The sequence below is a fragment of the Mytilus californianus genome, unplaced genomic scaffold, assembly GCF_021869535.1.
Source record: "Mytilus californianus isolate M0D057914Y unplaced genomic scaffold, xbMytCali1.0.p SCAF_1, whole genome shotgun sequence".
Lineage (NCBI taxonomy): Eukaryota > Metazoa > Mollusca > Bivalvia > Mytilida > Mytilidae > Mytilus > Mytilus californianus.
Window position 1 is genome coordinate 128,967,395 of NW_026262581.1, and position 14,108 is coordinate 128,981,502.

The 14,108-nt window shown below is 31.9% G+C and overlaps 1 protein-coding gene across 1 annotated transcript in view; it reads left to right on the top strand.

The window, feature by feature from the left end:
- The first annotated feature begins 218 nt into the window (after positions 1–218).
- The window catches only part of LOC127739006 (uncharacterized), a 45,429-nt gene continuing 31,539 nt past the window's right edge, over positions 219–14,108 (top strand). The window contains exons 1-2 of the mRNA XM_052250543.1: positions 219–258; positions 778–963. Coding sequence (XP_052106503.1) covers positions 219–258; positions 778–963 — 226 coding nt within the window. The remainder of the gene's footprint in view (positions 259–777; positions 964–14,108) is intronic.

Below are 14,108 nucleotides of genomic sequence, written 5' to 3' on the forward strand. Positions count from 1 at the left end.
TTAGATAATGAAAGAAACACAACCATTGCAGTATTTTTTCACTTTGATTGTCACAGGAGATTTTGTGATGGCCCATAATTATGTTAATCAAAATGAAAAAAAAATTGTATTCTGTTTATATTTCAGAAGCCAGTTGTGGGCCAAACACATTTGGACCCAATTGTTTGTATTCTTGTAATTGTGAATTGTCATGTGACCAATCGAGTGGAGCTTGTAGTATGTGTAAACCTGGATGGAATGGACCAAACTGTCAGATGCGTAAGTGTTATAAGCTATTTTTTTATTGCAAGATTATTGCCTGAAATTCTTTAGCTAGGCAAAGTGAAGTAATCAGTGTAATTGAGGTGGTTATCAGTGTATCTTGTTTTTAATAATTGTTACTTGATTTACATGTTTGATGAAATGAAATTAAAAATAAATCAGTATATATTTAAATTTCATATAAGTGCAGTTTTGATTGAACAAAAGTTTAACAAGAAGCTGTTTTTTTTAGAATTCAGTTGCTAGATATCTACTACTGTGATGTTGTATGACGACGTTGACTACCCACAAGGGTCTCACATGTTTGGCTCATCTTAGCTATAACCCAGCTGAATATAAAATTTACTTGGAACTTAAGGTTTTTATCAAAGTATAATCTGGGGTAGAGTGTAATAAAAATATCACATAATAATTTGATCAGAAATAGTAAGAATTTTCATCAGCATCAATGTTCCTTCACTCAGGAGACAGTTAATTTCAAATTCATTTTGATTTGATTATTTATCTTCATTTTAGACAATGTAGCCATGAATAAACCTACAAGATTAAGGAAATTCCCTAATGAAATGGCTGACCAATTAGTAGATGGAGATCGGGAAAACACATGTTTGTCTGTCAGTGGGGTAGATACCCAAAGACTAAAAATAGATTTTGGTGAAGCAGAGTCATTACATCATATAACAATATTTGACAAACCTAATCGTAAGTATTGGATTCTAATATCTGTGTGGTAGGGGAGATAAATCAAAAAGATAATTTTAATCAAAAAAAATTTCATATTAGGTCCGAGGACACAGTTATCGTCCTTAGATTTTCGTTGTCTACAAATATAGTCCTTAGTGTGGACAGTGTATAACTTGCAAATTTTTTTCATACACTTTTTAAATTTATTTCTTTATATTTTATGCATGAAATATTAAGTAAAGGGATGAAATTACATGTTAAAAAAGTTTGGGTGCTGAATCTTTATGTTAAGAAGTGATTTGGTCCAGTTCAAAAAGGTCAAAAACTAGTATGTCTGAAGCTGTCAAACTGAATTTTAGACCCCCTTAACATAGAATTGTCAATATTTTGAGTTAGAGCTGGTAAACTTTTCTATAATTTTGATATTATTTGTCCCAATAGTAGTACACGACACTGTAAAAATCTTTTTGAGATAGAGCAGGTGCGATTTTTTTAATTTGAATTTATTGTCTAAAAGAAATGCACTACAAAATAACTGTGTTCTTGGGCCTATTGTTGCATTTTCATTTTATCTGGTTTACACTTAGAACCAAAAGTTTGTAAGAATACATTAACAGTTATAAAGGGCATTAAAGGAATAGCCAAAATAGTTATCTGATGGTTAACTCTCCCTAACCAAAAGTTTGTAAGAATACATTAACAGTTATAAAGGGGCATTAGAGGAATAGCCAAAATAGTTTTCTGATGGTTAACTCTCCCTAACCAAAAGTTTGTAAGAATACATTAACAGTTATAAAGGGGCATTAAAGGAATAGCCAAAATAATTTTCTGATGGTTAACTCTCCCTAACCAAAAGGTTTCTAAAAGAAATAGCCAATATTGTTTTAGGTCAACCTTCTTTGGACTCTGAATAGGAAACTTTCTTTCTTTTATAAAAATAACAAAATATATAAAATAGAAATTAAAAGACAAAATAAAACAATTTGAAATTTTGTTTTGTATTCTGCTACCTTACAACAACTTTTTGTTTAGAAATTTAAGGATTAAAATGTTCGATATAGACAAGCGGATAAAATGTTAATAAAAAAAATGATAAACATTTTTACATGAACAGGTGCTCTGTCAGAGAGAGTATGGTCAAATGATTTGACTGTAAAAATTGGTAACACTACAGTATTAAAAGAAGCAACCTCCTGTCACAACCATACCGGTGATTTCCCACTTGATGGTGAACTAGATATTGAATGTAAGATCAGTGGCCAACATTTGTACCTGATAAAGAAGACAGAGCCCAAAGAACTGAAGATATGTGAAGTGGAAGCATACGGTTGGTATATAACCATTTATGTTATCATGGTTTTACATGTTTTATTATAAACTATAAATTTAATATATTTTTCAATCTTAAGTTTTCATAGATTAATACTAAACGGTACATAATGTAGCTCATTAAATGCTGCCTATGCAACTGGTGCTTTTAAGAAATTACTTTCCTGTCCACACTATAAATATAAAATAATTTTGGTGCACAGTAGGAGAGCTGCCCAAGTGACTCGAAACAATCATGTTAAGTTTCTGAAACCAGAGCGTATAAATCACTTCAACTTTCAGTATTTGTTCTTCTGTTGGATAATTTTTTATTGTTTTAGTCTGTACAGATTATACCTGGGGAAATCAATGTGAGTTTTCTTTTTTCAGTCTGTACAGATTATACCTGGGGAAATGAATGTGAGAATTTTTGTGGTAACTGTAAATATGGTGCCACTTGTAACCAGGTAACCGGAGAGTGTCCTAATGACTGTCAAACTGGTTGGTATGGTTACAGATGTAATACCTGTAAGTTATTTAGAATTTTGTTGTTAGGAAACTTTATAATCAATAAAATCAAAGTTTTTAAGACAAGAAGTCATGATTTTTTCTAAATTGTATTTTTTTTAGTTATTGGATTTTGTTTACTTTTTACACATTGTGACTTGGATGGAGAGTTGTCTCATTGGAACTCATACCACATCTTATTTCTATTTAAATACTAAATAAGTGAAGAGTTTAAAATGTCTAAATAGCATTAGATTTAGCAACAATTTCTAAATCTATAAAAGTAACCTCCTTTTTCATATTGAGATTTGAGATTTGTAATGAGTTTTTCCTGAGTTCAGAACTCAAAATGTTTTTTTTTTTTCATGAAAACAATTATGAATTACCATACACTTATGGCCCTGCTGTTTCTTTTTGGAAGCTTTCTGCTAACAATTTTTTTCTTTAAGTGAAAATGGGTGATCCAGCTACAATTGATAGAACCTCATATAGTCTAAATGTAAAGAATGGTATGTTCAATCTAATAAGTAAATTATAAATAATCTGTAAAAAATATCCATCATAATGAAACGGATATATCTTATGATTTTTTTTTAAGTGTTGCCCTTGACCGTCCGTCCTGCTGTCCGTCTGTCTTTCTGTCCGATTTTTTCGTCTGTCCTACCGTTCGTCCCAAAAGTATCTTCACATATTATAAGCAAGCTGTCCTCAGACACATTCTTCTTTTATTTTATACATAGTTCCAGATTTATTTAATTGTGAAAATCTAAAAATATTTCAATTTTTTTTCTAAACTCCTGTTCTCGATTAGTATTCTTTGGAATGCAAGTGTGCATATTTGTTTTAAACAATATTTTGAACCCCTGTCCAATTCAAGTTATTTAATTATATTTCTTATGGTTTCACTGAGGTGCAACTAACTATACATTTGTACTTTAAAGTAAGTTTTATTCTGAAGCAGGGAAATTACTTACATGTCAGTAAATATCTCGCAGCTGTTTTTTAGCTTTAAATTGCTGTCTGATTTAAACATTGAAATATCTAGTATAATAAATTTCATGGTATTGTGATAAATTTCAACTGCTTTTTGAAGGTCTGTGATGACCTATGATGGCTTTTATAAATTCCGCAAGCTGTAAACTGCATAAGGCAATTGACATTCAGGATTACTCTAGTATTTGAACATGATCTATATGTTCCTCAGCTGCCCTACAAATGGGTGTAACTGTATTTTACGACTATCGGTAGCTGTAATAATTATTACTATCAGTCAGGGCCATATATGATGCTCATTGACCTTATATGAGTATTTCCTCTGATTATATCCGTAGCTACTTCTACATCCTGTTTATGTAATGTTTAAGGATTAATCACGATTTTGTCAGGTAGATATTATTTCATTCGTAAATTATGTATTGTTACACTTATTAACATGGAATCATATTTTGCAAAGAGATTTGAATATATTGTTTCTTGGAAATGAGATCATGTGACAGTATTATTGTCTATTTCAAATTAATTCATTCTTTTTCATGAAACTTCGATATTTTATCATGATATACTACTGTAATTTTAGACATTTTTATTACCATACCTTTTTGGACTCTTAGCTCATACAAATTTAGATGGGCTGATTGTTTGTGATTTTATTATATAGATATGGGCTAGTTTAACATGATACAATATTCCAAATCTATGAGTGAAAACAAACACCTACTGCTCATGGTTTCAAAAATTATAGAACAATATTGTTAACCCAGAAAAATCTAATTTTAGAATGAATATATTTATACAAACTTAATGTTATTTATTGAATATATTTTTTTTTATATCGCCAATTAAAACCTTAAAGAAATGAAAACCCATGATGTCATAATTTACTTGATTTTTTTTTTGGGGGGGGGGGGGGGGGGGGGGGGTAATTTTTTCTTATTAATCAACACTTTGACAAGGTAATTTTTCTGGTTGATTTATATAAAAGGGTAAAATGTGCCTATCAGAAGTTAAAAGTGAGTTTGAAATTAATATAAAAGCAAATAAATGGATTGATTTTTATATTTTCATAAAATACTCGAAAATAAAGGCAGAAATTATTGTAGAATCTCATACTACAAATATCATATACAATTTTTTTTTCTATAACAAAGAATGTTAAAATTTTTGCTCACATGTCAGTAATAAGTTTCTAGGATTAAATATTTTGATAAATTGTCAGTTGTCAAATAACGGATGGGTACTATAGTCTAGTCACTCCTCAAGTTTGAAAATTAAAATTGAATATATATTTTTATTTTTGCTGTTAAAAATATATAAATTTTATAATGTGTTTTAAAAGTGTTACTCTTTGTACTTAAGCATTTTTATCAGAAACTTAAAAGAAAAGGCTAGTATTTAGAATATTAAAGATATAAACCCCAAAAAAATGTAATTAGTGCAAAAAATATCTAATAAACTGGTTAATTCTCTATAGATATATATTTATATTACTTATATACAACAGACTTAAGCAAAGTGTTGCCAACATGAATGCTCTGACCTCATCTTTTATTTGACTTGAAATGCCCTAACTTTACCACTGAAGGCAGCAAAGGAGGAAGGGGTGGGGAATTAATCCATTCTTGATTTTGAATTTGGTAAATACAAGCTAACAATTATGTTATAGATTTGAGGATGACTTTAATGAAGTAATTCCTGCACATCATACATCTAAGAGTTTGTTCAAAAGATAACAAACATATACTGATAGATTTAATAAACATGTTGACAATCAGAACAAATGTAATCTGTAAGAAACCGATGATTTTCACCAGGTGTTTTATAAAGTCCATCTGGTATTTGGAAGGTGACCATAATCTAACATACTATAAACATCCTTGTGTATAATGCTCTGTATAATGAACAAATGAAGGATGTACTAGACAGTTTTAAAGGGTAGGTTCCTTCCTTCCTGTTTCATTATTGATCTGATTGTAATCTTATTATTTGATTTTGTTAGTTGCGGTTTTTTGTAATCTGTTATAATTTTTAATCAAATGATATGAGGAAATCACGCTTCATAAAACCTGGGAATTGTATACTAATGACATTCACATTCTATATTAAATAATACATGTAAATATTCAAATCATAAGTTGTAAAAACTGTCATAAGTTTATGTATCAGGATTTGATATTATATACTGTAATCATATTAATAATTTGTCTAATAGCCACTTGATGTTTGTTCAACTAATCTGATCCATTATGAAAGATGTTTTGACCCCACCCATTTTAAATAATAGAACTAAAATGTGCGACTACTTCCATTTGAATTAAAAAAATTAAGTTGGAATCCGTTTCTAAAGGAAGTCTTTATGAATAGATTTTGAACTTATCTACTAGTACAAATACTATGTGTGGGTTGAGAAGTGTTGGGTACTTTGTATATTTATTCAAAATCCTCACATCCTAACCATAACAATACTCTATTTTAAGAGGGTTACACAGTTAGTTATAAAAATAATCTAAATCCTTTAGGACGTCATCATACACAATATAAACCTTTTTGAAAAATAAAAAGTGCAGACATGATTAATATAGCATTACATAAGTATAAGATGTTCAACAAATAGAGTACAACTGCATTAAATGTTATGGAAATATGAACATAATATTATACATTATAAGTGTTGTCAGCTGGTTGATAATTTATTTTGTACAATGTATTTTCATTTTTGAAAGAAGACCAAAACAAGGGATTTTCAATCTTTAACATAGTTGTGCATGTGACTTTGAAATTTCGCATTGTTTCTATTTTATAGTTTGTGATTTGGGTACTTGAATAGGAACCACTCTATATTAGTAAATGAATAATATTTAGTAGGCAGTTGTATAAGCAATGGCACATCTCATTTCCTTGGAGATCATTTGACCCTGTTCCATCAGTCATGCTCCTCTGACTTTGAAATTTTAATAGTTTATCTTTGAAAGTTTGTAATTTGGGTACTTAAAATAAGAGAAGTCAACACTCAATTGGTAAATCAATGATGTTTAGTAGGCAGTTGTATTTGCAATGACAAATCTCAGTTCTTTTGAGATTATTTGGCCAGCCCCACAGCAATGTATTTGGCCAGCCCCACAGCAATGTATTTGGCCAGCCCCACAGCAATGCTCTATTGACTTTGAAACTTATTATAGTTTACATGCTAAAATATAAAATAAGGTGATTTTTAAAGGAACCATTAATGGTAAGACAATGATATTTTAGTAAGCGCTTGTTTTAGTATTGTATCTCCGAAAATTAGTTGGTTTACAGTATTTGGCCCCTATCTTCTAAGTTATACTACATTGAATTTGAAACTTTTGCTTACTTTACATGATTAAGTGTTGCCATTTATATTAAAAGATTTGCAATATACCATCAAAATTACATAAGAGCCAGACATATTTCTGTGTCAACAGTTTATTGAAAATAATCTAAAATGTTCCTTTTATTTCTTAAGTACCAGTATCATTTTAAAAAAATAAATAAAAATATCTCCCAGTATATTTATATTTTTGTTTTTAATTTTGTCTATTTTTAAAATCTTTTACTTTCCCTTCTTTTTTTCTGGCCCCTCAATCAATAATGTTTTTTTTAGAAAGAAAGTAGGTATTCCAAATATTTAATTTCAATGTAACATTGAGTTGTTTAAACATGCTAAAACAATAAATATTGTTTCCTGCTGAACATTGAGCAGGAAATATGGTAATGCAGGGTGTTAGGCATCATCAGTACACAGGTAAATTTATTTATAATCAGAATTGCAAATAAATAGTACATTAGAAAATTCAATGATATATCTAAAGGATGTTCAAAGATGAATCTTGATTCCAAATTTCAGCAGGAGTTATACCCCTTTATTACTTAAAATTTACTCCAAGTGGCTTTGTGTCAATGCTCTGCAAATAAGTTTCCTTTTTTTTGGTTTAAATGAATTTCATACATTAGAAAGAACTCAGTTTGATCTCAAATATGGTAAATAAATTATTCCCCTTTTTAACTTAAATGACAAAAATAAGTATCTTCTCAAACATGTTAAAAGATGTTAGGCCTGTAAGAGAGGCTAATACAGTTTATATGCAGATTACTTTTGGAGTAGTCTGACAAGTACCGATTATCAGGTTGTCTACATATCAATATTGTAAAATATCAGCTGCGAGTCACAATATGAAGTTTTTTGTAGAGTGAGTGCATCGAACGAGTTCAAAAATGCTTCATATTGTGTCAAGCAGCTGATATTTTACAATAACAATATGCAGACAACGTGATAATTGATTTATTGGATAGTATTTTGTATTTTCCATGATAGAAACAAGTGTTTTTCTATTTTTAACCAGCAAACAAGAATATGACTTGATAAGTTCTGGTCAAACTTATCAAGGTCGATTCATTCATTATGACATTGGTGATATGTCTTGGTCAAAGTTATTAAGGCTAGGTCAACGTATTTGACGTTACAAAGACATGATATGCAGTTTTATGAAGTGCTGAGCAGAGTGGTACAGACATTTGGAACACTGATAAACATTTTAATGTCCTATTGTTACTTGCTTTGTTAAATTATATGATCAGAAAGAAGCTTATTGAAGAAAAAAATTTAGAGAGAAAAATTTTATATAACATGCATAAAATCACCAATCATGCCAATAGAACTGATAAAAAAACATATTTATTCTTGGAATAATATAAAAAACAAATGTTTACACTTTTTATATTTGGCCCCGATTATTAAGTTCAATGTTTCAAGATGAAAAATGTTTTATGTTGATGAAAAGACATGTGAGAAAGTTTTAAATTAAACTATTTTTGTCAAAGTTTTAAATTAAACTATTTTTGTCAAAGTTTTGTTTTTAAAAGGTAGATTTTTACATCCCAATTAAATAGGCCACAAATAGAGGTTTTTGCAAAATTTGACAAAATTATCCAGAGTTCAACCAATCTTAGGCTAGGAAACATAGAGTGCAGACGTCAACAAACTAAATATTCATGTCAGATATGTAAAATTTTATATCACGCCTTATGTTAAAAAATCTATTTTTGTCAAAGCATGAGCTTTATGTTTCCTGCCCAAAAAATTTACCCATTTTCAGTGAATTTTCCTTGAAAATCAAAATGAGAGCTATTTGTGACGTCATGAATAGAACACAAGTAAGTAAATTTTCAACAAAAAGATATATTTTCTGTCTAGTCATTGTTTTAGCTATGATTAATTGTGATATTGGTCAATAAATCCTTATTTGATTGTAGCTAGAAACAGGGGCCATTTTAGGGCCTTATCAACCTACACCTTTGCACTGTGTTGCATTTGTGAAGTGAATGGATATTTGTTTTGTTATAATGTATTAATGAAAATTGAACAATAAAAATGAACTGTTATATAGACATGACAGAAAACAGGTATTATAAAAGAGGACTTAAGACAAAACTCAACAAATTACAATTTATAAAAATTGATTTGAAATTTTAATGAAGATATTGAAGTTGAATTTATTACTGGAATTTGATTTTATTTTCCCCTAAATGCACATATTTCTGAAGTTTGAAATGTCACTAATTTTTTATAAACAAAAAATTATTCTTATCTTCAGTCTCAAATTTCTTAAAAATTAGTGAGGTAAATTATGTATAATTTTACAAAAGTCACAGTTTTACATGAAATAGTGAACTTTTGGATTGCATTTTTATTAGCTCACTTTGATAGGGATAAAATGCAAGTAAAATATACCGTTTGTTTTTTTTGGAGTAAATTAAGTAGTGAAAAACTTGAAATAGCAAAAATGATCAGCAAACTAAGACCTACAGATAAGTCAGCATGGGGGTAATTAGTATCAAGTCCTTACAAGAGTAACAGCTCTTGAATTGCAAATCTACCAGTTTTTTGTGTTTTTGTAGAAACTGTATTAAATAGAGATAAATTGTAAATAGCTAATACTGATTAGCAAAACAAGAACTTCTAAAAAGTCAGTAATGCTGCAATTGTCAGCTGACTGCATAGGAGTTATTGTCCTTGAAATGAGACTTTGACTCATTAAGTCTCCCAAACGAAGTTTGGGAAGACTTATTGTTTTTGCTCAGTTCTTATTATTATTATTATTCTTCTTCTTCTTCTTCTTCTTCCTCTTCCGACGCTTTTAAATTTGAACTTGTCCGCACCCGTTCTCCAAAACCGCTTGTCAGATTAACTTAGGGTTTCACAATATGTTAGACTAACATGTCTAGTGGTGCAATCAGGGTTTTGTTTGTGCAATGGGGTTTATAAAGGGGTACTTTGAGGGGCAAAAAGAAAAGAGGGTTTTACTATAAAACCCTACGGGATTTTATTTTTTTAAATTTTCAAATGATTATAAATTGAAAACTGTTTGTGATAAACACAATCTTTTTAATTGAAAATGTTCTAAATGATAAAGCCCATTAAATGAAATACAGGGTTAGTCCCCAGGGGTCATCCCCACCCCCTGCCATTTAAGAAAGTTCTAATACCTTGTAAGTGGTCAAGATCCCCACCCCTAAACCATATATATTTGGGTTTGTCATGCTAAGATGGTTTGAATGATATACAGGGTTAGTCCCCAGGGGTCATCCTGACCCCCTGTCATTTGAAAAAGTTCTAATATCTTGTAAATGGTCGAGATCCCCATCCCTAAACCATATATATTCTGGTTTGTCATGCTAAGATGGTTTGAATGATATACAGGGTTAGTCCCCAGGGGTCATCCTGACCCCCTGCCATTTGAGAAAGTTCTAATATCTTGTAAATGGTCGAGATCCCCACCCCTAAACCATATATATTCTGGTTTGTCATGATAAAGCACATCAAATGAAACACAGGGTTAGTCCCCAGGGGTCACCCCACCCCCTGCCATTTAAAAAATTTCTAATATCTTGTAAGTGGTCAAGATCCCCACCCCTAAACCATATATATTCTGGTTTGTCATGCTAAGATGGTTTGAATGATATACAGGGTTAGTCCCCAGGGGTCATCCCGACCCCCTGCCATTTGAGAAAGTTCTAATATCTTGTAAGTGGTCAAGATCCCCATCCCTAAACCATATATATTCTGGTTTGTCATGATAAAGTACATCAAATGAAATACAGGGTTAGTCCCCAGGGGTCACCCCCACCCCCTGCCATTTAAGAAAGTTCTAATATCTTGTAAGTGGTCAAGATCCCCACCCCTAAACCATATATATTCTGGTTTGTCATGCTAAGATGGTTTGAATGATATACAGGGTTACTCCCCAGGGGTCATCCCGACCCCCTGCCATATGAGAAAGTTCTAATATCTTGTAAATGGTCGAGATCCCCACCCCTAAACCATATATATTCTGGTTTGTCATGATAAAGCACATCAAATGAAATACAGGGTTAGTCCCCAGGGGTCACCCCCACCCCCTGCCATTTAAGAAAGTTCTAATATCTTGTAAGTGGTCAAGATCCCCACCCCTAAACCATATATATTCCTATTCGTCATGTCTCGAACATTTGAATGACGTATACGGTCAGTCCCCAGGGGTTCCCCCCACCCCCAATGTTCTAATATCTTGTAAATGGTCGAGATCCCCACCCCTAAACCATATATATTCCTGTTCGTCGTGTCTCGAACATTTGAATGACGTATAGGGTCAGTCCCCAGGGGTTCCCCCCACCCCCAATGTTCTGGTATCTTGTAAATGGTCGAGATCCCCACCCCTAAACCATATATATTCTGGTTTGTCATGCCAAGATGATTTGAATGATATACAGGGTTAGTCTCCAGGCATCCCTAATGCATTTACTGGACCAAACCAATTTTCACTGACTTTGCCCAATGTCAGGTGACCCTGGGAATTACGAATTATGGGAGCTTCGTTTGGGAGACTTCGTAACAGCATCCTGTTACAATCATTTCTTGTTTCTTTTATGTTTAATTGCAGAATCTGTAGTAGATAGAAAGAAACTGTGGATAGCAAAATAATAGATTTATCAATCAGTCAACCTGCACCAAAATTGTCAATCTAATCTTGTAGGAGTTAATGTCCTTGAAGGGAATTTTTTGTGTGTTTTAATTTGCAAGAATTATAGTAAATAGAGAGAACTTTCAAAAGCAAAAATGATAAGCAAAAAAAGAATTATTTTTTTCTTTTGTGGTCCTTGAAGAAAATATGCTGGTCCTCACTATTATTTCTATTGCAAAATACCAAAATTGTCTCGGTCCTTTGCAAAATTTTGGGGGTTATGACCTACAAACCACCACTTTTGGAGAAGAGAAAAATGAGATTTACAAATAAGTCAACATTGCCAAAATCATCTGTTGACTCGCTGTAGGAGTTATTTATTGCCATCGAATGACTAATTAAACCAGTTTTTGATGGAAACTTTAGTAGAGGGAGCAAAACTGTAATTGACAAAATTGATCAGCAAAAAAAGGTCTGCAGTTAAGAGAACATGGTGGAAATCGTCAATGGTCTCCTTTTAGATCTTGAATGATGATTTTTTACCAATTTTTGCATTTTTGACTAACTGAAGTAGATAGAGAGAAACTGTAGATACCAAAAATAATCAGCAAAATATGATCTACATATAAGTCAACATGACTAAAATTGTCTGAGGACCCCTTACAGGAGTTATTGTCCTGAATTAAATGATGATTTATTACCCATTTCAGTATTTTTATCTAGTGAAAACTATAATACTGAGACTTTGAACAGCAAAAAACTTCCACAAATAAGTCAATATGGATGAAACTGTCAATTGAACTTCTACTGGAGTTGTTGCCCATAGATCAGAATTGTAACCCACTTTATCCACTCTTTTGTATTGTTGGGAAAAACTATATTGAGGGTTGGAAGGACCTTTATCGGGATGTCTGGATTGAGCTGTTCACAGGAATAGCAAGTTAAATCATCGGGAATTCTGAATTTCATTATATCGGGATGAGGGAACGGACATATTTTTTCAGCAGGAAATCAGGTTTTAATTTTACCGTGATGGATATTTCACCCCATTACCACTTAACACTCTTGCTTTCGGAAGGATACTTGTGTCCACACAGGCTGTGCCGTTGGGACACATATGTCCATATGTTTAATTATGCAAGCTTCTTAACATTGCTGTATGTCTTTCAAATAATTACCGAAGATTAAACTGTGTTATATTTTTCTTCAATGGGTCCCCAATGAAATGTCATTAGGGCATTACGTCATATGTCAAATGACGTCTTTGTTGGGCATGTAATGTCACAAATGTCCAGCTGTCTTATTTTCTTACACACGAAATGCAACCATATAAAATAAGGGTAGCAAGAGGGATAAAGCAGAAATTACCTACAAAACAACAATACTGTTGAGACATCGGCACAATCTTCAGAGAATGTGTAACAAAATTACATCAAGGGCAACTAACTATTATATTGCAGAATTGTCTTATTATTCTGTCCCTACTTGTAGACTACCTTCAGACATGGTCCCTTCTCTTTCAAAGCCAAAGGGGGTATCTGTCAGGAAGGAAGACATTACGGCCTTGATATAAGTGGGTGAACACGTTTGGAAAATATGTTCGTTAGCGTACTGTTTGTCAAGAAATGCAGCATACAAGTGTGGTACACTTCCACTTTATATATACCAAGAGTCGGTCTGCAAAGCCATTAAAGAGATATTTGATCAAATATAGTATGATGATGATAAATACGATAACAGCGAGTCTGAAACCGAGGCAGACTAAGAGATCTTACCAACTAATTCTGACAATACGAAGACATCTTCAACAGAACTTCAATTCATGGTTAATTGGAATGTGTCAAGATCTGGAAAGACACTATGGGCTTCATCAAGGATCTTTGACTACATTGTATTACTAATAGCAATCCATTAACCTTACTCTGACTTTGATTATTTTGTTCAGCCTCTGCAGTGCGTGGATCCTGTGTGTAGACATTGTGAACTCTTTTTTTTCTCCAAATATAGACTTAGACTTTTTCTAAGAAAACACAAGAAGGCATAATGTGTTGGGTTTGCACTGGTACATAATGAAAACCGGCAATGTATTGACCCATATTCTATTGTCATGGCTATTTTATAAATGTCTATAATTATGTACGACAATTTTAAATAACATCCACTATTAATTTTGCTGGAATTCAGGATTCATTAATTATTTTCACAGGATTTCAGGTTTTGGTTGAGACCCCCTCAAACCCCCCTCCTTTACACAATTTCCATACAACAAATATTCTTGTTCAATGTTATGCAAAAATGTCTGCCTATCAATACAGGCTCCTTAGAGCCTCTAGTTGAGATCCTCTTTAAAAAGGCTTTTGCAAGCATTTCTTGTGTACAATTCTTTCCGTTTTA